Source organism: Giraffa tippelskirchi, chromosome 10 (genome assembly GCF_054371585.1).
Source record: "Giraffa tippelskirchi isolate mGirTip1 chromosome 10, T2T-mGirTip1v1.2.pri, whole genome shotgun sequence".
Taxonomy (NCBI): Eukaryota; Metazoa; Chordata; class Mammalia; order Artiodactyla; family Giraffidae; genus Giraffa; species Giraffa tippelskirchi.
The window spans coordinates 146,700,782-146,727,245 of NC_137284.1; the positions used below are offsets into that span (position 1 = coordinate 146,700,782).

The following is a 26,464-nucleotide window of genomic DNA, read 5'->3' on the forward strand; positions in this document are numbered from 1 at the left end:
GCCACATTGAACAGACAACCTGAAGCCAGGAATTGGGTAGAAGCATGGGCCAGTAAAAGCAGAGAAGTCTTCCAGGAAGAGGCAGTAGTCGAGCATAGTCTTGAATAATGGGGAGATGAGGAGGAGGAGAGAAGAACAGTCTACCTGGTGAGAACAGTCAGAGAAGGACCTTAGGGTGGGGATGGTGGGAGGAGGGGTAGCTGACAGCTAGAGATGGAGACACAGAGGGGGCGGCCAGTTGCTGTTAGGTGACCCTGAAGGGATGCGGAAGGCTCTCTGCTGACCACACTCTCTGCTGGAGCAAGATCTCGGTGCCAACCCATCAGGAAATCTCTGATTCAAACGAGATCTCTGGCAGAGCCGTTGGCTTGCAACAGGAGCCTGGCCCACCACGGTGACTCCACACACAGCCAGACCTGGGATGACCACAAAGATTAGCGTTCAGCTGAAGAAGCCAGTAGGGTGGACACGAAGGTGATGCCCCTGCCAAGTGGTAGAAGAGAAAGACAAAGAGTTAGCCACACATTTCAGAGAGGATGGGGACCAGTGACTTCGAGAATGCAAGATAAAGGCCAGTAAAGAGAACCAAGGTTCAAGTCTGGCTTCAGATCTGCCAGTAGCAGGAACTGAGAACTCGGGAGGATAAGAAGTGATTTCTTAGAGCTAGAAAGGCAGACGCAGAATCGTCTTCCCAGTTACCTTGTTGGTACGAGGTGCTCTGCCAGCTTCTCGGGGATGAAAGACAAACAAGATAGGGCTTTGTCCTCAAAGAACTCACAGAGTGGTGAGGAGACTGTCAAGGAAGCTCAAGAAATAAAACAGTAAGATGCAAATCAATAGACAAATGGACAAGATGCCACGGTAACTATGGGAAGTGAAGGGTCCGAGAGGACTCCACAGAAGAAGCGACAGGTGACCCGACTGTCAGAAAGGTTTTCCAGACAAACTGCAGACCAGATTTCAGAGAGACGATCATGTGCAAAGGAACGGAAACATAGAGAAACAGTGTAAATGAAGGGTACCAAAAATAACTATTTCATAGCAGCAATGTATATGGTTACAGTTCCCAAACTGTGTGCTAAGGCACCCAAAGGTGCCATAGAGAATTCACAGGGGCTTCCTGGGATATTTTCAATATTCATGGTGAACACAGCGACATCTGTGGGTCATGATGAGAACTACTTTCAGTGCAATATGTGCATTCTTTTTTCAAATGTTTACTTTGTTAGAACATGTGTTGTTGTTGCTGTTCAGTCTCTCAGTTGTGTCCCACTCTTTGTGACCCCATGGACCTCAGCACGCCAGGCTTCCCTGCCCTTCACTATCTCCTGGAGTTTGCTCAAACTCATGTCCATTGAGTTGATAATGCCATCCAACCATCTCGTCCTCTGTCACCTCCTTCTTCTTCTGCCCTCATCAGGGTCTTTTCCAATGTCAGCTCTTTGAATCAGGTGGCCGAAATATTAGGGTTTCAGCTTCAGCATGAGTCCTTCCAAGGAATACTCAGGGTTGATTTCCTTTAGGATCGACTGGTTTGATCTCTTTGCTCTCCAAGGGACTCTCAAGAATCTTCTCTAGCACCACAGTTTGAAAACATCAATTCTTCGGCGCTCAGCTTTCTTTATGGTCCAACTCTCACATCCATACATGACTACTGGAAAAACCAGAGCTTTGACTAGACGGACCTTTGTCGGCAAAATGATGTCTCTGCTTTTTAATACACTGTCTAAGTTTGTCATAGCTTTCCTCCCAAGGAGCAAGCGTCTATTAATTTCATGGCTTCAGTCACCATCCACAGTGATTTTGGAGCCCAAGAAAATAAAATCTGTCACTGTTTCCACTTTTTCCCCTTCTGTTTGCCATGTAGTGAAGGGACAGGATGCCATGATCTTCATTTTTTGAATGTTGAGTTTGAAGCCAGCTTTTTCACTTTCCTTGATGGAAGAGGAGTGGGATAAGGAGAGATTTCCTACAGAGCTCCTCATTGCAGTTAAGAAGCTTGGACTTTTTTGCTTCAAACAATGAAAAGCCATTAGAGGTTTGCTGATAGAGGGATAGCAAGGTCAGTTTCTGTTTCACAAAGGTAGACTTGGCCTTGATGGGGCTGTTGGTCTGGGAGCAGCAATCCGTATAGGGAGCTACTTCAGTGTCCTAGTGAGAAAGATGGGCCTGGGCTCAGGGACTTAAGAGGTTGGGCCTAGATACAGCCTGCTCCACTAACATTACAGAACTCCTGTAATACATCCAACCCTGTAATACAAATGTTAGATATCAATGTTAGAAAAAGTCCAGATCCTTGCATTTAAACCACTCACAACCAAGTAAAAATGTAGCCAAGAAAAGAACTACAGTTATTGGAGTACTGCTAGAAGTTAACCTGGCAAGATAGAAAGAAGGAAGACTGATCCAGGAGGGCAGGGGACCAGCATGTGCAAAGACCCCTATGGATGTGAGAGGTGATGGAGAGTGTCAGTAAGAAAGGTTGATCATTGGTGCTGGCTCTCGGGTGGTGGGCAATAGGGAGGGATGAGGCCAGAAGCAAGGCAGGGCCGGGCTGTGAAGGACATCTGCACAACGTGCTCAGAACTTCAGCAGTTTGGAGACAAACCACTGAAGGATGTTAAGTAAGGAGAGCTACAATCAGATTGGCTTTCTTTTTTTTTTTTTTTTTGACCACAATGAGAAGCACGCAGGATTTTAAGTTCCCTGATCGGGGATTGAACCCAAGTCCCCTGCAGTGGAAACGCAGTCTTAACCACTGGACCACCAGGCAAGTCCCCAGACTTGCATTTTACAAAGCCCTGGTGGATAAACGGAATCAGGGCCCACGTGCAGATAAGCAGCTGGTCAGGAAGACAAGTCAGAGGGCTGGAGGCATAAATCTGAGTGCAAGGTCCAATGTCCAGCTGGGAAGCGAAGAACCAGAGAGTCCACCAGTGTCTGAGGGCAGGCGAGGAGAGCCGACCCGGCTCCAAGTATCGCAGAGAGGGAAAAGGATGACCTAGTCCTTGTGGCTCTGAGGGGCTCTGTGAGGTCAGGGTCCGCCCGCGGGCACCAGTGACCTGAGGCTTCCCTGGGCAGGTAACGCACACCCTGATCTGAGTGACAGGAGGGACCCGGAAGAAAGCAGCTCCCGACGCCAGGGACCTATGTCTGTCACTGGCTCCTCAAGAAAAGCATCCCCAGCAACTTGAGCGGGCTCCGCCTCTCTGCTAACTCAAGCCTGCCTTGTTCTAATGACAGATCAGGTTGCTAATGAGACAGGGCAGGATGCTCCGCTGAGCCAAGCCGGGAAGGAGCCGCAGGACTGCGAGGCCATGGTTTCTCTGCAGGACTGTGGGCCGCCCAGCCCACCTGGGGCCCACTCCCAGGCTTGGATGCCTACTTAGCTCCCTTGGAACATTTTAGAGACTGATCATTCATGTGGGATCTCCAGCAGTCAACGCCCACCTTTCCCCACTGAGCTGCCCATCACCTTCTCATCCACAGTCCAGGGCAGAAGTCAGACCGAAGGTCAGGACGACAGTTACCCTATTAGCATCCTCAACCTGCTGGGACGTGGCCTGACCCCAAGGCAAGGAGTCATCTGATGCTCTCTGTTAGCAGTCGTCAGTTGCTAGAGGCCTGCATCTTTGGAAAAGACGCTGATGCTGGGAAAGGTTGAGGGCCTGAGGAGAGGGGACGACAGAAGATGAGATGGTGGGATGGCATCACTGATTCAAGGGGACGTGAGTTTGAGCAAACTCAGGGAGATGGTGAAGGACAGGGAAGCCTGGTGTGCCGCAGTCCATGGGGTCACAGAGAGTTGGACAGGACTGAGCGACAAAACACCAACAAAAGAGGCCCCCATCAGTTCTTCAGTCTCTACCTGGAAACCTGAAGTCTCCGGAAGCACATTCAGGTTCTTTGTGCTAAAGCGAGCGAAGGGAGTGGCATGTCACCTGACCTCCCTGGGACTCTTCTCACCCAGCTTCTTCATTCCCCACAAAGTGACACCAGCAGCCACCCACCCCACCCCCCATGAGCGGGGTGGGGGGACTTTCACTCCTGATTGGGAGGTTATCATGACCAGCAGTTGCCTAAAACCTTACTACAGACAAAGCATTCTCTTGTTTCTCATCTGACCCTTATAACAGCCTCTTTATCCAGGAAATTGGCTCAGGAAGGTTGTGGTTTGCTCAAGGTGACACAGCTGTTAAATCACAAGGACACGGCCTTGAACCTGAGTTCTGACAGCTGCACCACTGCCAACCCCCACCTCAGCTCTTGACAAGACAAACCTCTTTTTTCTTTCTCTTATTACAAAAGCACTCACTGTAAACTAGTGGAACATTAAAGAGATTTGTTTGTTGTTCAGTCGCTAAGTCATGTCAGACTCTTTTTGTGATCCCGTGGACTGTAGCCCACCAGGCTCCTCTGTCCATGGGATCCTCCAGGCGAGAAAACTAGAGTGGGTTGCCATGCCCTCCTCCAGGGGATCTTGCTGACTCAGGGACTGATCCTATGTTTGCTGCATTGGCAGGCAGATTCTTTACCACTGCGCCACCTGAGAAGCCCCTATTAAAGATACACAATGTGAAAAGTAAAAGTCCCCATAATATGCACCGTTTGTGCTCAATACATGCTTGCTGAACGAGCTAACCATCAAATGGACTATTATTTATTTCCACAACTGTATGTACTATTTCCCAATGTGCTTTTCCATTCAGCTGTGTGACTTAGACATCCTTTCGTACTGATGCTTTTAGGTACCTCCCGATCCACACCCTGTATAGCTCAGCCACCCTGGATGGGGCAAGCCTTCTGGACTGGAGCCAGGCAGCATGCAGGCTAAGAGCAGCAGTCCACCAGGCCTCGATTCCCAGAAGGCAACTGTGAACTATTTTGGTTGAACCGACTGGTCAGTTTTTTTAAAAAATAAGAAAACAACTAATTAAACAAGTCAAACAAGTATTATTTTTGTCTGCACAATACTTCACCAATTTGCCTAAATTTTCTCTTCCACTAGGTGCTTCAGAGTTGAGTAAGAACATTCTTATGTGCCTAAATAAGTATAAATGAGTAACTGGCAAAGAATTTTTTGACCCCCAAAGTGATGATCCATACGTTTCAATTAGAAGGGAGCAAGAAGTTACCTTTGTAATTGGGCTGGGGTGGAGGGCTGTTTCTGGGCCATTAAACAAGAAGCTGCTCCGACTCTCCACCTTTAAAAGACACAGTCTGCACAGCTGGAAGCCTGACTGCCCACACACCTGCTCGGCCTGGGGAAGAAGGGTTGCTGGTATAGGCGATGGCACGGCCATGGCCACAGGCCCAGGCTCTGGCAGCCGTCAGATTGGGATCAAATCCCTATCTTGGGCAATTACTTAACATCTCTAAGTCTCAGTTTCCTATTCTGACAAGTGGGTATAGTAACTACCCCGTCCATTTTCCATGAGGATTAAGTGAAATCCTACAGGCGGTGCACTTAGAACATGGCTGGTAGGTAGTAAGCACTCAATAAACACTAACAATTGTGCTTATCAAAGATTCTGAGAAGAGTCTTCAAGTCATTCAAATACTTCACTGACTGATTCCACTGTCAACAGGATGTGTTTTCAAGCCCTATAGATGTTCAGTCGCTAAGTCATGTCCGACCCTTTGCAGCCTCATGAACTTTAGCATGCCGGGCTTCCCTGTCTTTCACCTGCTGGAGTTTGCTCAAACTAATGTCCACTGAATCAGTGATGCCATCCAACCATCTCATCCTTTGTCATCCCCTTCTCCTCCTGTCTTCAATCCTTCCCAGCATCAGGATCTTTTCCAATGAGTTGGCTCTTCATATCAGGTGACCAAAGGATTGGAGCTTCAGCTTCAGCATCAGTCCTTCCAATGAATATTCAGGGTTGATTTCATTTAGGACTGACTGGTTTGATCTCTATGGCCTATAGAACGTAGACTTAAAATTCAAAGACCATTATTTAACTTCCTTTTTAATTCATAAGAACTACAGGATTTAAAGCAGAGCAAACTGCTGAGATTGCGTGGTTTTACTCCCACGTTTCCGGGGCAAGGAAGCTGAACTGCAGAATTTCCAGAGTCCACCTATAAGGCTTGTATGAGTAAGCAGCAGAACTGGGTGATCCTGGATCCTGACTCCTGGCCCTAGGGCACGTGGCTTTGCAGTATTCCACCCCCTCAGGGCTTCTTGGTGGCTCATATGGTAAAGAATCTGCCTGTAATGCAGGACACCCAGGTTCTATCCCTAGATTGGGAAGATCCCTGGAGAAGAGACTGGCTACCCACTCCAGTATTCTTGCCTGGAGAATCCCATGGACAGAGGAGCCTGGTGGGCTACAGTCCAAGAGGTCACAGAGAGTCAGATATGACTTTCACCCCACTTCAGGAGGCAGTAACAGGTGGCCATACATTCATACCAGTGTACAAAACTGAGATCAGACCCTCTTTAAAAAAATAATAATAATAAATTATTTATTTATTTATTTATTTGTCTTTGTTGGGTCTTAGTCGTGACATGCAGGATCTTCATTGAGGCATACAGACCAGAGCACGGGGGCTCAGTAATTGCAGTTCATGGGCTTAGTGGCCCCAAAGGATGTGGGGCAAGTTTCCTTACCAAGGATCAAATGCATGTCCCCTGCATCAGAAGGCAGATTCTTAACTGCTGGACCACAGGGGAAGCCTCGGAGATCAGAGCCTCTTGGGGAAGTATGTTTTGAGAGGCAGAACAGCATTAGGTACTCACAAAGTTGAAAAGGAAAAGGAATACCTCGCAATATTTAGGACTTCTGGATTACAAATGATAGAAACCCAGCTCAAACACACTTAAAAGTGCAAGCTAATTTAAGCTTGGAAGATGCAAGGAACACTGCAGGAAGCATACCTTGACCTGGAGTTTGTGCCAGCATGTGGTACAAAGGTGGCCACTGACTGGGTTCATATATTCCTAGTTAAGCACCTTTAGGAGGAAAACAGAGCTTTCCTCAAGCAGCCTCCAAGTATATACTTACACATACACCCAATGAAGGATTCTGACTGGTCCTGACTCAGTCATGCATCCAACCTGTGGACCAGTCACTGTTGTCAAGGAGATGAGATATCGTAATCAGCCATGCCTGATGGTGAGTCCACCCCCATGACCAGAAGGGTAGGCTCTGTCACTGACAGCTCCTCCAGAACTGGTGGAATGGGGAAGGGTGTTTCCTCAGGGAGGGCTGGACAGACAAAAACAGGGCAGCCATCCAGACATCCAAAAGGAAAAACAAGCTTCACTTAAATGTTTCTCGATCAAGATCTTTCCAGGAGCTCCTCAAACTACAGATGAGTGTTTGTATAAATATAAATCTATAAGATTACACAATTTACATGTAAAATGGGGCCAGTTTTCTCACGAGGTTCATAAACCAGCTCTGAAGCAATTCTAAAGAAATGGTGACAAAATTGTTTTTAGCATCAGCAGCATTACTAGAAAAAAGCTCAAAGGCTCCCAAGGTGCCCACTCGGAAGGACAACTTTCATTTGAATGTAGAAGTATTATTTTGGATTTTTTTTTCTTTGAAAATCCAGATTATATGGACATGAGTTTGAGTAGGCTCCGGGAGTTGGTGATGGACAGGGAAGCCTGGCATGCTGCAGTCCATGGGGTCGCAAAGAGTCGGACATAACTGGGCGACTGAACTGACTGATGTAAAATTATTTTGGTGATAACTAAATCGATACAAATGAATCATTACCAAAATAGGTGTGCATTTCAATGTAAATACTTTCCTTTTAGAACTAAGAATTTAGGGAAATGAGAATCACAGCGTGAGCTTTAGTTAAATCTAAAGCAGGGTTTTTAACATGGAGTTTGTGGGTCCCCCAATCTGGTTACTGTCAATCAACTGTCAGTGCTGGTTACTGGAGAGCTTATTAAAGTTAGAAGGGACTGGGTCCCACCCCAGAGATGCTGGTCAGGAGGTCAGGCATCACTACTTTTTGAATGCTTGGCTGGTGCTTTTGACCAGTCCTTGAGGCTGAAAACCACTGCCCTAGAAGAGTATTTCTTGAATTGTGGGAGTAGTCCTTTACATCAGAATCCGGAGAGCCTGTTCAAATGCAGATTTCTGGGCTCCTCCCAGCCTACTCGATTTGCTCGGGGAGGAGCAGAGTTGTGGCTATAGTTTAAGTTCCCAAGTGACTTTTAAACATTTGAAATTTTTTGAGATAATTATAGATTTACAGGAAGTTGCAAAAAAAAATGTACAAAAGATCCTGTGTACCCTTTACCCTGTTTCCCCCAAAGGTTACCTCTTGCATAACTACAGTACATTATCAAAACCAGGAAATTAACATTGATACAATCCATAATGGGCTTCCCAGGTGGCTCAGTAGGTAAAGAGTCAGCCTGCAATGCAAGAGATGCAGGTTCAATCCCTGCATCGGGAAGATTCCCTGGAGGAGGGCATGGTAACCCACTCCACTATTGAGGACGAGGAAGCCTGGCGGGCTACAGTCCATAGGATCGCAAAGAGTTGGATACGACTGAAGCAACTGAGCACACACAGCGTGATCCATAATACTTATTCAGGTTTTATCAGATTTTCAAGCCTTCGTGTGTGTGTGTGTGTGTGTGTGTGTGTGTGTGTGTGTGTGTAGAATCCTCTGAAGTGTTATCAGCTGTGTAGGTTTGTGTAACCACTACTGTACGTTAAGATACAAAACTGGTCACACCCCGCATCCCTAGAGTTTAGAACCTACTCTTTTCCTTTAGAAATAACTAATCTCACTGCTGTTTCAAAAACATATAAATGAAATCATATAATATGTAACCTTTCTAGATTGGCTTTTTTCATTTCAGGCATCAAAGAACTCCTCAAATTTCATTTTAAAATGCTGTGAATGGGAAATGTCTTAGGGAAATGTCCACAGTTTTTACCAGATTCTCAAAAAAATTCTGACATGCCCCATAAAGTTTATAAAAGCATTGGTTCATGGTTTTATTGGGTTATTTCTGGTCTTCTTGGCTAAAATCAATTAAAAAAAACAAACCAGTGAATATTTTTTCTTCTACCACATCTGTTGAATTCCTGTGTCCCAAAGATTTCTCTAACAGTTTGGGAAATATGATCACTCAGATGAATATTTCTGAGTGCCTGACATGTGCCAGACAAATATTATTTTTTCCCCAGTTAGTAAGAAGGGGAAGAGTTAAAACATTAAAGACACTTTTAGCTTATGAAAAGTTCTAAGTAACTAAGAAATCAGAGCAAACTTTGCTGCTTTCATGCCCATGTGACTTGTACTGCTCTGCTCTTTACTGCTCTGAACCGGATGTGCCAGTGATCAAATAACATCCTGAAAAATAATTGCATACACAGTACTGAAAATATGGCATTATGCAGTGGGGTTACTTGTCATCACTCTGGTTGGCTTTATACAGTTGCTAGTCAACCGCTCACAGCTCCTCCAGGCATGCTTGTTCCTGGGCAATTGTTGAACTGATTCCTCTGCCTGCCACACCCTCACTCCCCTTTGCCACCCACCTATCTGGACTAATTCTTGCCCATCCTTTGAAACTCACTTTAGGAAGTACCACCTCTAGGAAGACGTCATTCTCTCTTTGCCAAGCTTTCAGTGGGGTGTGCCCCCAATGTCACCCATGCTTGCCAGATGTCACAGTGGATGGCGATTACTTAATTGCCACTGCCACCAGGCTCTGAGACCCTTGAAGGCTATGACTGGGTCTTGGATGCTTTTATGTCCCCTGAACTTCAATAAACAGCAAGATTTATTTAATAAATAAACAACAGTATGTCCTTAAACAGCTTCCTGTTGGCATTCACCACCACTGCTGATTGGCTGAGACTTTCCTCCATTTCTTTTTTTTTTAAGATTTTTTTTGATGTGGATCATTTTCAAAATCTTTATTGAATTTGTTACAATATTGCTTCTGTTTGATGTTTTGGGTTTTTGGCCCTGAGGCTTGTGGGATCTTAGCCTCCCCAACAAAGGATTGAACCCGTATCCCCTGCATTGGAAGGCTAAGTCTTAACCACTGGACCACCAGGGAAGTCCCTCTGTTTCTTCATTAGTCTCACAGTATCTCTTAAGCTCCTTCACATGTAGGTCTAGCACCCAGTTGTTCAGCCTTTCCCCAGCAGGTTTAATCGTCCCTGAATTCTCATCAAGGTTTGTTAATATATTTTAGGCTTTTGCCCAAGAATCAGTATATACAAGTCACTGATCTTCTCTTGCTAGAATGCCTGTCTCCCCAATTTTGGAAAATAGGGACAACACTGACCTGTACCATTTCCTTCTTGGTCTTACTACTGGATCCTATAAATTCTTTATTATTGTGTTTAAACTTACAGATCTGTCTTTCCTATCAAGGGGTGAGTTTCCTGGGGCTAAAGACTGTCTCTTATTCATCTCAGAGTCTTCAGGGACTGGTACCAGGTGGGATTCCATAAATGTTTGTGGAATGAAGTTTGGTGTTAGGTCATCAGAGCTCTGCTGTTCCTTATGCTTAGCACATGCATTTCCTAATCTTCTCCACACCTTTACTCCCTGTTTTTCCTTTATCCCTGATTCTAAGCCACTGTGAATTCTTTCTGAAAAGGAGAAGAGAACAGATAAATACAACATTTATCATTTTAAAGTAATTTTAAATTAAACATTTTAAAGTAATTCTCTTATTCCTCCCAGGTACTATCTCGGTCGTCAGATGTTTATTGTTATCTCTGAGCCAGACATGATTGAGCAGGTGTTGGTTGAGAAGTTCAGTAACTTTACCAACAGAATGGTATGTAATTTTCTTTCTGCATACGGATGGAGGGGAAATCCTTCTAAGATGCAAGGACCACACATCACATCTAACAGGGACGTGATTGGGCCTCTTAGAGGGTTTAGATCAGTTCAACTCAAAACTGAGCTCCCCAGTGAATTTGAGTTTTAAAAAGAGATGTACAGGACTGTTACAAAAGAATAGCATTTACATTTAAAATGTGCTTCAAGAAAGCGAAAGCTCAAGAGAAGTGGTAGCTGATAAAAATGCTGAAACCAGGAGGGTTTTTAAAGCTGTGTTTAAAGCTAGAGGAATCCAGAGAGCATAGGTCAAGCATCTGAGGAACACTAAGGAAGGTTAATAAATATCAGAGGGAAAGTAACATTTCAAGACTTCCACGCTTACATCTTTCCCAGAGAGTATCAACATCTTAAGATTGGAAAAGGAAGACAAGTAATATGATGAGGGAAATTCATCTCCAAGTAACAAGTCTCTAGCCCACTAAAGGAGGTACACAGTCCATCTTTTTTTTTTTTTTTTGTGCAAAGTACATATCATACTCTTTGTCTTTGATGAGAAAGCCCAAAGAATGGAAGAGATGACAGAAAACGGCACAGGTCAGGGCTGTCCATATTTTCCAAAAATGAGGACATAAGAATCCTAATAGAGATGATCAACAGCCTTCACGCTGATTTTTGGAAAATAGTCTAAAGTGAATGAATAAACAGTTGCTTGTGAGAATTCAGAGAATCTCTATGTGCCTTTCTTTTTTTTGTCAAATTAAACTCATCTTCCATTCTTATAGGAATATAAGCAATGTATTCACTCTTTTGTTGGTTATTTGACCAACCTTTGCACACTTGTGATATATACCATGCACTGTCTAGGTACCGATTAGAAAGAGATAGAAAACTCAGTATTGTCCTCGAGGAGCTCATAGTCTAATGAAAGAGGCAGAGAGGAAGGAAACCAGTATAATACGGAATGGTGAGCATGGAAAACCCTGCTCCACCCAGGATGGGAAAAGGGAAAGGCTTATTAGAGGTGAGGTGGCTGAGACTGTCTTATTAAAGAAATTAGCAGTGCCTGCCTGTGTTCTGTACTGGTTGAGCTGTCCAGAGTGTTTCTTCACATTAAATTTCACAGAAACTTATGAGACTGGTACAGTTATCATCTGTATTTTACTGACAAAGAAATAAGACTCAGGTTATAGGAGGAAGACTAATAGAATCCATGTGCTATCTCCCAGCTCAAGTCCAGGGCTTTTTCTACCGCCATTATTGTAACAGCTGCCTAGGTGATGTTCCTGGATTGTCAAGGTTTCAGAGTAATTGGTTACTTGCCCCAAACACACTCACGTTCCAGTCCCAGAGCATCATGTCCAATTGCTATTAACAAGAGAGTCCCCCACCTTTCCTACACCCGTCCAAACCCTTGGTATTCTTCCAGGCTCTCCTCAAATTCTTTCTCCCCCATAAAACCTTCCCTACTTCAACTCTCATTTACTATTCCCCCCTCTCTTAATTCTAACAGCATTGATCATCTGCATCAGCAGTACCCAACCTTTTTGGTACTGGGGACTGGTTTCATGGAAGATAATTTTTTCAACAGGCTTGGTGTGGGGAATAGTTTCAGAATGATTCAAGCACATCACATTTATTGTGCACTTTATTTCTATTATTATTACATCAGCTACACCTCAGATCATCAGGCATTAGATCCCAGAGGCTGGGCACCCCTGGACTATGTCACTCCCATTATTTTCACAGTCACTCCCATTGTGCCTTCATCTATTTACTGTAAATGAATGCATGACTTTCACCCTAACTTGATTAACTTTAAGCTTATCCTTCTATTTCATACCCCAGGGCCCAAACATATAATGACTCCTCAGTATCCAATATACCCTTGTTCAAACTGAATTGACTCTCCATCAACTTAACATTCTCCCCAGATGATTGAGGTAGTACTTGGAGATTCAATATACACTCTTCCTCTTGTCATTCACAAACACGTAAGAGATCCATCAAGGATTAGATCTCTAGGAAACCCCAATGTTTATAATTTTCCATCTGGGACTGTATCCACTTATCTTCAGCTTAGTTTATGGTCTTTAAGCCAAGCCGATATTCACGATAAAAACAGTCCTTAGTGACTCAATTTTTAGAAGACCATCTTTAGAGTGGGATTTTCTCACAGGTTTTGAAAGTCAAATTAGATTGGGCTCTGCGGTTCCCTCTTATCCATATGCTTACGTATCTGCTCAAAGAACTCAAGGAGATTAGCGAGGCGTGATTTCTTCTTCCTGACACCATGCTCTTTCCCCTCTAATAAGCCATGTTTACTTGAGTGTTCAGCGATTCAGCTTTATTACACATTCATTCAGTAAACACTAAATGCTTACTCCATGCAAGCCTCTACCAAATGGTCCCTTGTGATACAGAAAATACCTCCGCATAATAGTTCGATGCATTAAGTGAAAAGGAACTTAAATAACGCACGGTTTCATTTTCCAACTGTGAGAACCCATCTCTGCTCACAAATCCAGGCTTGACTTATGTGTACACATGACAGCCTGGTGGAGAGCGGCGGGGATAGGTTCACCTCTGAACTCGGATGTCGGCTGTAGGCATCCCTTGAGGGACTAAATAGGGCACATTTGGCTGGAGGTGGGGTGACACCATGGGGAACTCCCTGACATAAGTCAGTACTGAGCATATATTTGAATTAAAAAACTGTTCAATGATACATTTTTTTTCCAGTTCAAGAACACGGGGCTGAACAGACTCTATGGGTTGGACCCAGGGTGGCAGCTACTATTTCGAGTTTTCCAATTCACGTTTTCAAAGCACTCAGTGGAATGTGACTGCTCTCTCCTGCCTGTTTCCAAATGGACCCCTTGGGCCTCTCTTACGCCCTCAGCACTTCCTCAAGTTCCTTCCAGTTGAATGTAACCACAATTTATCGTTAAGCCCCAATCAGTCTCCTTAGCATGTACAGAACCTCAGTTTTCCCAGCACTTCCAGTCTTGGTTATTTTTATGCTGATATTTTTACTTAGCTCCTCGTGGCTATCAGGTACTTGGTGAAACCATGGGGCAGCTCTTTTTTTTTTTCAATCTGCAGAAACTGGAGCTGGGTTCATGTGACTCAGCAGAAATGGTCTTACCAGTAGTAGACCACTTCATTCCTGGCCTGTCATGAAGGCTCAGAGTTGGGAAGCCGTGGGAAGGGTGATAGAGGAAGGGGTGGGGGGTCTTTGGCCCACATGAGGTTGGTCTAGCTGGATGCAGATCCAGACTGGGGGAGCTTAACCACTACAGCTGCCACCTGGAGCTCTTGAGTTCTGGTCTGAAATGAGCCTGGCAAACGGGTCAGGCAGCAGGCGTGCCCATTGCCAGGTTTTGTTATGTGTTTGTGAAGTGGACTGGAAGGTGGTGGTGGTCACACGTGTGTGGGGTGGGGGTGCCAACCCTCAGGTCCTCGCAGGCAACTCGGGGTCAACCGTCCAGGCACAGGGCTAGCCACACTGTTAACTCACATCTAAAACTACGTGATGGAGTTGGTGAGTGGTTTTATTCAGGACCATAAAACCTGCTTCCCAGATGGCACTAGTGGTAAAGAACCTGCCTGCCAATGTAGGAGACAAAAGAGATGTGGGCTCAATCCCTGGGTCGGGAAGATCCCCTGGAGGAGGGCATGGCAACCCACTCCAGTATACTTGCCTAGGAAATCCCATGGACAGAGAAGCCTGTTTGGCTACAGTTCATAGGTTCACAAAGAGTTGGACACAACTGAGCGACTTAGTACGTAGCATGCACATAAAACCCCTGGGCCTGACTCCCCAGGGGCAGCCTCTTCAAGGCTACCTTCGCCGTCTTACTGCACGGACACTGGAATCTTAGAACGAGTTCCTGTGAAGCCACAAAGCTCTTGGCACCAGCAAAGAGTGCTAAAGTTCTGAGGCAAATGTGTCACTGCAGACCTTATAACCCACTGCATCTGTAGCCAGGCCCCATCCCAGGAGCAGGAGCGCGTGGCTGGTTGCAGAGCTCAAGAGCAAGGCAAACTCCACCCAGTGCTCCAGGTGGGTCAGGCCACTTGAGCTGGGCCCCCAGGGACCAGCCTGCCGCCACTCACCAAGGACGAAAGAGCCTCGGCTAGCTAGCCGCAAACGTGTCCCGTCCACCTGCAGCCAGCACCTCTCCACAGACAGCTTTGGAATCTTCGCTCCTCTAGAGTTTCTGGTCCCCTTTCTTTTAAATAAAACATTGAGTCAGAGAAAACATTCTGGTTTTCAAGTGGGTGCAGGAAGATTTAAGTTGTGAGGATGGTTTTGACAGGGAAGCTGTCCATGACAGGGAAGCTCTCATCACCGGGTCGTACACTGACTACTTTTTTCAGCTTTGCATTTCTCAAGAAGGGTCAGTTCACATGATGGATCCATAGCTCTGGGGACCATTCTTGCTTAAAGCCTAAACAGACTGCATAGAACCAGAAGCACAGGTGTGTGACCTAATTTGCCTGGCCCCTGTCTGTTTTGAGGCAGATCTCATTGGGTTTTTAATATATAATTGAATTTATTTATTTTTAATTGAAGGATAATTGCTTTACAACCAACCAATTATATTGGTTTCTGCCAAACATCAACATGAATCAGCCATAGGTATACATATGTTCCCTCCCTCTTGAAGCTCCCTCCCACTCCCTCCTCTCATTGGGTTTTTTGGTTTGTTTTAATATTTATTTATTTGACTGTGTTGGGTCTTAGTTGCATCACGAGGGATCTTTCATTTCGGGGCACAGGCTCAGTACTTGTGGTACATGGGCTTAGTTGCCCCTTGGTATGTGGCATCTTTGTTCCTCACCAGGGATCGAACCTGAGTCCCCAGCATTGGAAGGTGGATTCTTAACCACTGGACCACCAGGAAGTCCCAGGTCTTGTTGTTTTATGTGAAACATTGTACTGTGCACAGGAAACCCTGCAGCCTGAGCCGAGCGCATCTCCTCCTGGGCTGCCCTGCCCATGGGAAGCCCTGGGAGTGGCCACAATGGGATGCCTGCAACCTGCAGGTCGCTCCTCTCACCAGCTTTTCCCATTTCTAAAAAAGCCAGAGCCAGGGAATTGCACTTGATGATCTCAAGCATCTTCCAGGGCACCGGGTGTTCTGTGAAGCCTCAGTAATGTAGTAACAGTGCTAAGTGGTATTGATTGAACCCTCAGCTGTTCTATCAGGGCCTTGCAGAGCTTTTCTAAACTTCAAAATCTTGCTGAAAATAATTTCATATTTTTGTCTTACTAGACCTTTGGTTCAGTGGGAAGCCATCTTTAAATTTTTAAAAGAGAAATAAGTAAAATCTTGATCTTAGATTCATATCTTCCTTCTCTGACTTTTGTGGAGGCAGAGGTAAAAACAAATGTGTAGAGACTTCCCCGGTGGTCCGGTGGTTAAGAACCCACCTTCCAATGCAAGGGACATGGGTTCAGTCCCTGGTCAGGGAACTGAGATCCCACATGCTGTGGGGCAACCAAGCCTGTGCACCAAAGACCCAGAGCAACCGAAAATTTTAAAACTGTGTAAACCAGGAGATTAACAGCTAGAATTCTGGGAAGAGATCAGGAAATAAGCCATAGGAGTGGTCTCTCAGTGGCTGTGTTCCTGAACTTTCTCAGGCAGGGCTGCCATAGCAAAGTTCTTGCCTTTGTTCAAATCAGAAGACTCCCCACCCCCTCACCTTTCATTAGCTGGTGCTGAGTTGGCAGACGGAGCCCAACTTGGGGTTAGCCTCACCTGTCCCCCGAACCTTAAATAAAATGCACTGGGTCCCCATGAGCCCTGGACATGCCACATCCCTTACTTGGAGGCCATGCTCTTGGGCTGGTCACAGTCTGAAGCCGAGAGAGGGAAGACGGTGTGATGCTCATGACCATCTTCTACTGGCAAAGAGTGAAGGGACAAAAATTGTCTTGTGGAGATGCAATACTTTAAATATTTCAAAACACCAAAATAAAAGTCCTGCTCAGTTGCTCAGTCTTTGTACAGCCAGATAGCAGTAGTCATATGTTGAAATTAGCGTATGTTCTCAGGCCTAGGACTGGGGGTTCCCCAGGTGACAGAATCCTCGGGTTTTCATTAACTGTAACAGACTGAGGGGCAGGGCACCGTGTTTCACACACCTGAGGGTAGGAGAGAGAGGGGCAGTAACCCTCTGCTTCCTTATCTGTGCAAGGTTGTGTGAGGAAGACTGTTACCGTGGACCTGGCCTTTCTGTGATCATGGCATCCTTTCTGAATCCAATATTTCCTCAGCCTCCTTGACATACTTAACACCAAACAAATCAGCAACACTCGCAGCCTGACCACTGAAGTAGGACAGCATCTCTTGAGTCTTTAAATCACTTCGCTCTGTTTACCTGCTGCCTGCAGCTCTGTGTGGTTGTGTGAGAACTGTGGACTGCCCTGCCAGGATATCACAGAGCTGATACAGGCCTTGCGTCAACTCTCTGGCATGTTCTAGGACACAAGAAAACTATTTTTGGCTATGGCTTTATATCCCATTACACCTTTTTCATGGTAACATGCGTGCCCATTTACAGCAATAGTGCACTGCATGCATCTTGCGGCACTCTGGGAAGGGGCTGGTGGTTCTTACATGGCTCCAGTGGGCCAGTGGAGAAACACTGGTTTGGCCTGTGATAAACCACCCAATTCGTGCTTCTTCACTTCATGTGAGCACAGAATGCAGAAGAATCAGCTTGAATAACCTGCTCCTCAGAACTGTTTGATTCCTCAGTGTTTAAAGTGTATGCTTAGTTGGTCTGAGTTAGACTCTATTTCAAAGAGTTCTTAATTGAGGGACTTCCTTGGTGGTTCAGTGGTTAAGAATCTGCCTTCAAATGCAGGGAACCTGGGTTTGATCCCTGCTCAGGGAACTGGGATTCCACATCCCAAAGCGCAACTAAGCCCATGCATTGCAACTACTGAGCCCACGTGCTCTGGAGCCCATGCCTCACAGCGAGAGAAAGTCCACACGCCACAGTGAAGACCCAGAGCAGCCACAAAAAAAACTTTTTTTTTAAAAGATCTTAATTGAAAAGACAAACAACTTCAACTGTCTGAGGGAAATTTAGCAAGGGAGCCATGAGGCCACTGCTGAACCACGCTGCTCGTCAAGACAGTTTCCTGACTATTGGAGAATTATCCCCAAACTAATGAGATAATGTGAAAAGCACTTTGATTCTTGTGAGATCCACAGTATTGGTTATAAACCACCCCATCTCCATCTCCAAATCAGCTGTGAGCTCCTTGAGGACGAGGGTTCCATTCTTTGACTCAATAGTTGCAGAGCTACCATAGCACCGGCACATATTAATAGTAGGTGCTCAATAAATGTGCACAGCTTGGCAGCATGGTGACCGACACGATTTCAGCTTAGGGTGAGGACGTCTCTCAGGTATGAGGTTAGAGTAGGGTTTTCAAACATTTTTGACTGTGATCTCTGGTAAGAAATGTATTTCACGTCAGGACACAACATAACACTTTCTCTCACATACACACACTCACATACTCTCTCCAGCATCCTTGCAGACATACCCATAAATATATCCCCATCTTGAACAAAAGTTTGACAACAAAAACCCTTCCCCTCACTTCTCAAAATGTCCCTCTAATATTTTCTACTCTGTCCCATTCCCTTTTTCTGTCTCCTTTCTTCTTTTCAACGGTGGCTGCCATCCACAACATTCATTCATGACCGGTTATGGCCTGCAGTCTGGAAGCCCCTGGCCTGAGTGTGAGCAGAGCCTGGTTCCCTGGACCTGCCTTCCTCGGGTCTTCCCTTCCTGCCTCAGCATTCACGGTCCGGCCCCATCTGTTTTACCAGTCTCATTCCTGCAGGGCAAGCACCCTGTGCCTTTCAAAGCCCTGGCTCAGAACATCTAATCAGTTATTATGTGTAGACGGGGCTGGATGGGGAGTTATTGTGACACGGGTGTGGAGTTTCAGTTATGCAGGATGAAGTTCTGGGGATAGATGGGGCAATGGTTGCACAACAATGTGAATGTCCTTAATACCACCAAACTGTCCACTTAAAAATGGTTAAGATGGTAAATGTTACATTATGTGTATTTTGCCACAACTAAAAAATACATGTATTGTGTGTGTGTGTGTGTTTAAATAAACAAACTGGCTTCACTGGTGGCTCACCCAGTAAAGAATCTGCCTGCAGTGAAGGAGACCCAGGTTCTATCCCTGGGTGGGTAAGATCCCCTGGAGAAGGGAATGGCTACCCACTCCAGTATTCTTGTCTGGAGAATCCCATGGACAGAGGAGACTGGTGGGCTATAGTCCATGGGGTTGCAGAGTCAGACACAACTGAGCAAATTTCACTTTGAAACAAACTAATTTTAAAATAGCTGTAGTGGTTTAGAGAAGGAACTTATGGTTCCCAGGGGGAAAGGATGGGAGGAAGGGATAGTTAGGGAGTTTGGGAAGGTCCTGTATACACCACTGTATTTTAGATGGATAACCAACAAGGACCTACTTGATAGCACCTGGAACTCTGCTCAGTGTCATGTGGCAGCCTGGATGGGAGGGGAGTTTGGGAGAGAGTGGATACATGTATATGTTTATTTTATTTATTTATTTATTTTTACATGTATATGTTTAAACTAAATCTGGTGTGGTCATCAGGAGGTTAAGTCCTTGAGGTTTAGAAAGTTCTTACAAGTCATTTAGACAACCCCCTCCACCCGGGTGTGACCCCGTGGATTGCAGCCTGTTAGGCTCCTTCCATCCATGGGATTTTCCAGGCAAGAATACTAGAGTGAGTTGCCATTTCCTCCTCCAGGGGATATTCCCAACCCAGGGATCGAACCCAAGTCTCCTGCATTGCAGGCAGACTCTTTACTGTCTGAGCCAGCAGAGAAGCCCATATTTTAAATGGATAACCAACAAGGACCTACTGTACAGCCCCAGGAACTCTGCTCAAGGTCATGTGGTAGCCTGGGTGGGAGGGGAGTTTGGGGGAGAATGGATACATGTATACCTTTAAACTATATATATCTGGTGTAGTCATCTGGAGGTTAAGTCCTCAGGGTTGAGAGAATTCTTAAAAGTCATTTATACTCCCCACTCCACCCAGGCCACTCAAACCTCCCATGCAGAATTTCCAAGAAGTAGGATACAGTCTCCAGTGACAGGGGCTCACCACTCAAGGCAGGTTATTTTTGTCTTGGAACCTTCTGACTTTATTGGGAAGTTCTTTAGATGAGCTGGAATTTTCCCCACAGCTCCCACTATTGACCCCAATTCTACCACTCAGGGTCAAAACACAAGCCAAATTTCCTCTTTCATGTAATATGCATTCAAGAAATAGCTTTTGAGCACAGATTAAGGACCGTGATCTGATCTCCCAAGCCTTCTCTTTCCAGCTATTCATTCCCAGATCTGTCAGCTTGTCCCCTCACCATCCGACCACTCTTCTGGAAAGACCGATTTGCAGCTTTCCCTCTGCTAGTATCATATCTAGAAATGAAACCATTACTCTAACCAGTGCCCCTGAAATCCTCCATCAACGAAGGAAGACTTCTAATAGAAACTGTAGGCCCAGGGGAGAGGATTGCTGTGGCAGGCCGATAAGGGAGACCAATGCTGACATAATGCACAGGGACTGGATTTCTCCTCTAAGTGCAAGATAAAAATTTTCATGGAGACAATCCTTAGGTCTGAAGGACAGACATGAAATCCAATCAATCTTGGCTCATCTCCAGTTTATTCTGTTTCATCAGAACCCCATAAACCACCATCCAACTTTCCTTGGAGTGTTGGATGTAGCGTAGCACAGGACTGGCATTTGCCAACATACAAATAAACATAATGTACGATTTTCTCCTTTGACTCTGGAACCTAAACAAATGGGTTATGTTCTAAAAATTCCATAAAACCACAATTCTGTATAGTGATCACGGTACTCCTAAAGAATTTTATCCTAAATATAGAGAGGTATTCCTCTGCAGAAAAATATCCCAGCAACTTGGTTCTATTTAATAACGTATAATTAAGTCCCTCCAGATACTTTGCAGTTATGTTTTATAGCTTATTTTGAGTGTTCATATTTTATCAGAAAATTATAATTTTCTTCTAAACAGGAGTTCTTACAAGGCTTTTGAGTTATGGTGGCTGGCTTCATGTTTCAACTATAATTAAAATAGTGAAAAGAAATAGCAAAACCGTACATCACATGTGCGGTTCTGAAGAAAGCTTGGTCCTCCAGCCCCCCTACTTCCCCTCACCCTGCAGCCCTAGGGCTAGGGGTGCTCTGAACAACTGTGGAGACCCCCCCAGTTTTGACCACTTGGTCAGAGTGGCTGGTTTTAGGAAGGAAGAAAATGACCTGGGGAAAAGGGATGATGAGAAGCGATTTCCCTGGTGGTCCAGTGGTTAAGAATCCACTATGCAATGCAAGGGATGTGGGTTCGATCCCTGATTGAGGAACTAAGATTTCACATGCTATGGAGCAGCTAAGGCAGCACGCCACAACTAGAGAATTTGTGCACTGCAACTAAGACCGGACACAGCCAAATAAAATAAATATTTAAAAAAAAGAAGAAGGGATGAAGCATTCTTTGCATGCTTCCAGATTCAGCAGGACTATCTCCTCCTCAGAGAAGCCTTCCTGGCCATTTAATCCCCTATCATTTTCTCACCTTGCTGCCCCACCCCCCACTCCCTTCATAAGGGGCTTCCCTGGTAGCTCAGTTGGTAAAGAATCCACCTGCAATGCAGGAGACCCCAGTTTGATTCCTGGGTCAGGAAGATCCCTGGAGAAGGGATAGGCTACCCACTCCAGTATTCTTGGGCTTCCCTGGTGAACAGATGGTAAAGAATCCGCCTGCAATAAGGGAGACCTGGGTTGGGAAGATTCCCTGGAGGAGGGCATGGCAACCCACTCCAGTATTCTTGCCTGGAGAAACCCCATGGACAGAGGAGCCTGGCGGGCTACAGTCCATGGGGTCACAAAGAGTTGGACATGACTGAGCAACTAAGCACATCACTCCCTTCATAACACATACTTTCCCTTGAACTATAACAATAGCTATTTGTCAGTTTAGGAGCTGTCTGCTTTCCCACTAGACTACCAACTCGGTGAGAATCAGTGCAATGTCTTCTTTATTTAGTACTGTATAGACAACTTCTCACATAGACATTCAACAAACATTTGCTGAATGAGAAAAATGAATGAAAGAGTGAGTGAAAGCACACACAAACATGGTGACAGGCCTTCTCTTGGAAGCAGCTCCGATGACACGTGCTTATTATGGACTCTCTTTCTTTCCTTCCCCTCTCCCACCCACATTCCAAGGACCCAGCTATCTGGCCCAATCTAGCCACACAAAACCCCTTGCCACATAGTTCAGCCATGACACTCAATCCCAGGAAAGACCAGCCCACCTCCAAGAAGCCTGCTGCTGGGTCTTCAGGGAACATTCACTCAGCAAGGAGCTACAGAACACAGAGAAGCCCCTGAGCTGTCTATGGTGATGATCACAGAGTAACGAGGTAGAACTGGGCCAGAGAAGCTTCCCCATCTGCTCCCAGGGGGCCTCAGCCATGGTCTTGAGATCACTGTCCATGAGACTTTATATTCCTCATACGCTTGCAAGAGAAATCTAACTGATGGTCATGGGTGACTTTAACCAGAGTGTTTATTGTGGACTCTGTGACCTCTGAGCTGGCTTGGGTGTCCTGGTATCCTAACTCTCTGCTTGTCTCTTTCCAAAAGGCAATGGGTTTGGAGCCCAAACCAGTGGCTGACAGTGTCCTGTTCTTACGTGACAAAAGATGGGAAGAGGTCAGAAGTGTCCTGACTACGGCTTTCAGTCCTGAAAAACTGAGTGAGGTAAGACACGAGAAATGCAGAGTGTCTTCTGTAAGGAGCAGGTTTCCTCTCTCCAAACTGTGAGGGGAGGGGGTTCACTTTGCGTCACTTGTCCAATGTCCTGCCCGCTGTGCCCTTCAATCCTGCTATCCAGAAAACACATGAAACTGTCCTGGAGAGTCTGCCCTTTCTCCAACCTATCACAGCCCCAGTTGCCATGAATCTGTAGTGAGTCAGCATGCACACAGGGCTCTCCTGCTGAGTCCCACGCTCTGGCCAGGGCACTTTGAGGGCACCCAGGAGAAAACTGGAGAGGCTCTCCCCAGACTTTCCTGTATAACAGATCACCTGGAGATCTTGTTAAAATGCAGATTCTGATTCAGTAGGTCTTGGGTGGGCCCTGAGATTCTGCATCTATAACAAGCTCCCCAGTGATGCGGACGCTTCTGAACAGTGAACCACACTTTACATGTTGTTGTTGTTCAGTCTCTCAGTCATGTCCAACTCTTTGCGACCCCATGGACTGCAGCTCACCAGGCTTCCCTGTCCTTCACCATCTCCCAGCGTTGACTCAAACTCATGTCCATTGAGTCGGTGATGCCATCCAACCATATTATCCTCTGTCATCCCCTTCTCCTCCTGTCCTCAGTCTTTACATAGTAAGGAACTAGAGAACATCCTGAAACAAAGGGGAGCTTTGAGTCAAGTCCGAAATAGGGAAGAGATGGCCACAGATTACTGGGGAGGGGTATGGGAATGGCCTTGGCAGACCTTCGGGCAGCCAGGCACACCCAGGCTAATCTTTGTGGCCAAGTCAAAGGGAACAGTCTCACTTACAAGATGCCCTTAAACCCAGGGCTCTCTCCTTCCCCCAGCAAGGGATTCACCCTTCCCTACCAGTTGTACAAATAAAACCTACTGTTTGTCCTGCTTCCTGGCCAAGTTCTCTCACCTGATCCTTACTGAAGGCACCTCAGCTGCTGGTCTGACTTTGATGTCTGTTCTGAATTCTACAACAGCCCAGGACTGAGACCTTAAGTCCTTCTGACATGAAGTGGTTAAGGGGTCGCTATGGTTTTTCCAGTAGTTATGTATGAATGTGAGAGTTGGACCATAAAAAAGGCTTAGTGGTGAAAAATTGATGCTTTCAAACTGTGGTGCTGGAGAAGACTCTTGAGTGTCCCTTGGACTGCAAGGAGATCCAACCAGTCAATCCTAAAAGAATCAACTCTGAATATTCATTGGAAGGGCTGATGCTGAAGCTGAAGCTCCAATAATTTGGCCACCTGATGTGAAGAGCTGACTCATTGGAAAAGACCCTGATGCTGGGAAAGATTGAAGGCAGGAAGAGAAGGGGACGACAGAGGATAAGATGATTGGATGGCATCACCGACTCAATGGACATGCATTTGAGCAAGCTCCAGGAGATGGTGAAGGACAGGGAAGCCTGGCCTGCTGCAGGCCACAGGGTCGCAAAGAGTTGGACACGACTGAACAACCGAACACCAACAGAAGCTCACATCCCCTGGAGGAGGATATGGCAACCCACTCCAGTATCTTGCCTGGAGAAGTCCATGTGCAGAGGATACTGGTGGGCTATAGTCCACAGGGTTGCAAAGAGTCAGACACGTAAGAGCAACTAACACTTTCACTTTCCCTTCAAAGCTCACACAGTTCTTACCACGTGCCAGACAACACTCTAAGGGTTCCCACTTGTTTCAGACAGAAACCTCCTTTCTCTCTGGTAAAGCTGTTTGTGAAATGAACTCTGCCTTCAGGGAGCGTGGGCTTGTTAATGCTTCCCTGTGAGTGGGCAACAGCAGCCTATCCCGGCAGAAGGGCGGGGACCCCATCCTTCAAGAGCAGGCCCATGCATGCTCAGTGCCTTTCCACGCCAGGGCCTGATACGGGAGGGCATGTAGAGCTGGAGCGGGTATGCAGTCGTGTCACCTGGGCAGCTCTGCAAACTATTGCTGTCTGGGCCCCGCATGGAGACGAAATTGGTTTGGTTTGGTTTGGAACGCAGCCTGGTTTTGAGGGGACTTTACAGCTCCCCAGGCAATTCTGATGTAAAGCTGGAGTTGGGAACCATCACTGGTAGAGAAATTCCCCACAAGGAAATATGAGAAGGGGATTGTCCTTCTATAGCTGGAGCCCAGAGCCCTGCTCCACAGTCAGCTGTGTTATAGACTGAGGTTTCATGTGACAATTAGTTTGAATGAAGGGCCTCCTTCTTTAAAAAGCTGTAAAGCATTATCTGGATCACCTTTATTACACCTGGTCACTAAAATATTGAGTTAACCAAAAGGAGGGGAGGGAGGAGCAGAGATAGGTAAACCATGGGCTCACATCAGGAGCTCAAACAGGTTGCATCACACTTCCTTATTCGTGAGTAAACAATGACTTGATAGTGCTGTAGACGCAGAAAGGATCTCATCATTCGTTTAAAAAAAAAAAAAGAAATTGATGAAGGGTATCTGAGTTTTTTTGATTAAGAAAGAAAGATTTTGTTTGTTTTTGACAGTTTTGTGCCCTGTTTCTCTGAAGGAAAATAAAAAGAGGGACTTCTTTGGTGGTCCAGTGGTTAAGGTTTCAACTTCCAATGCAGGGGGTATGGGTTCAATCCCTGGTTGGGAAGCTAAGATCTCATATGCCTTGGGGCCAAAAAACCAAAACGTAAAACAGAAGCAATATTGTAACAAATTCAATAAAGACTTTAAAAAATGGTCCATATAAAAGAAAAAAGAATTTTATCAGGGTCTTGATTTCTTTAATATTTTACAGGATATACTCTAGAAACTGATACAGAGTCATTGCCCAAACAAATTTAGTGCTCCTGGGATCCAAAGCTTTTTTCCTTTTGGTTCAGAAATCAAATTCTTAGTGGCTGAATTAGCTGCAGAAAACAAAGTTCCTCTAAGAGGTTCGTAGCACTAAGATGTTTAGGAGAAAGGGGCTGGTAAGCAATAAGAGGGAGGGCAAGGAGAGTGGGGGAAAGAGAGAGGGGGAAGAAATTTCATAGATTCCCTAGGTTTTGCTTCAGATCTATCTCATTGTTTAACATGTTCTACAAGTAAACTTAAAGCTCCACTGGAAATCATCTTTCTACTCAATACAGTTAAGTTTAGATTCTTGGGTTTCAATTGAAAGGATGCTGTTCCCGGGCAGAAGGAGTCACCTTTGTCCCCACCTGTGGAGAGTTTAGACCTGGTGACTTTAAGGTTTCTGGGTGACATCTAAGGCAGTAGTTGGCAGCACATCTTGAGCTCAGGAGAGAAAGGTAGGAAAGATGGGCCATGGGTATATAAATATACAGTGTAAGGAATATGATCAATAATACTGTCATAACTTCATATGAGGACAGATGGTTACTAGACGTAGGGTAGTCATCATTTCATAATGAATGCGAATGTCACATCAGCATGTAGTACACCTGAAGCTAACATAATATTGTATGTCGACTATATTTCAATTTTTAAAAAGAAAAGAAATTTTTTAAAAAAGAAAGAAAACCCAGACATGGGTGAGTTCACCCCAGGAGTGTATAGAGAATGAGAAGAAAGTCCCAGGGAGAACCATAAATACGTGAAGGGCAGAGGAGAGATCTATTAATACAAAGATGACTTGGGAAGAACAGCTTGACATCGAAGTCTAGGAGAATGTGGATGGGAAAATGTTTTTCGAGGAGGAAGAAGCAGCCAAAGGTGTTAAATGCTGCTTAAGCAGAAAGAAACACGAGGACTAATAAGCACGTGACAAAGATAATATTTTTCGACTGTTAAACCAATGTCTGCGTGCTTCATGCTCCATAAACCGTGTCC

General features: G+C 45.5%; 1 protein-coding gene across 4 annotated transcripts in view; it reads left to right on the plus strand.

Moving 5' to 3' along the window:
* The window catches only part of TBXAS1 (thromboxane A synthase 1), a 166,771-nt gene that overhangs the window by 63,409 nt on the left and 76,898 nt on the right, over positions 1 to 26,464 (plus strand). For 2 of the 4 annotated variants that reach the window (XM_081533202.1, XM_081533203.1), the window contains exons 4-5: positions 10,687 to 10,783; positions 22,548 to 22,664. In XM_081533202.1, coding sequence (XP_081389328.1) covers positions 10,687 to 10,783; positions 22,548 to 22,664 — 214 coding nt within the window. The remainder of the gene's footprint in view (positions 1 to 10,686; positions 10,784 to 22,547; positions 22,665 to 26,464) is intronic. The other 2 variants (XM_081533205.1, XM_081533204.1) reach the window with 1 other exon arrangement.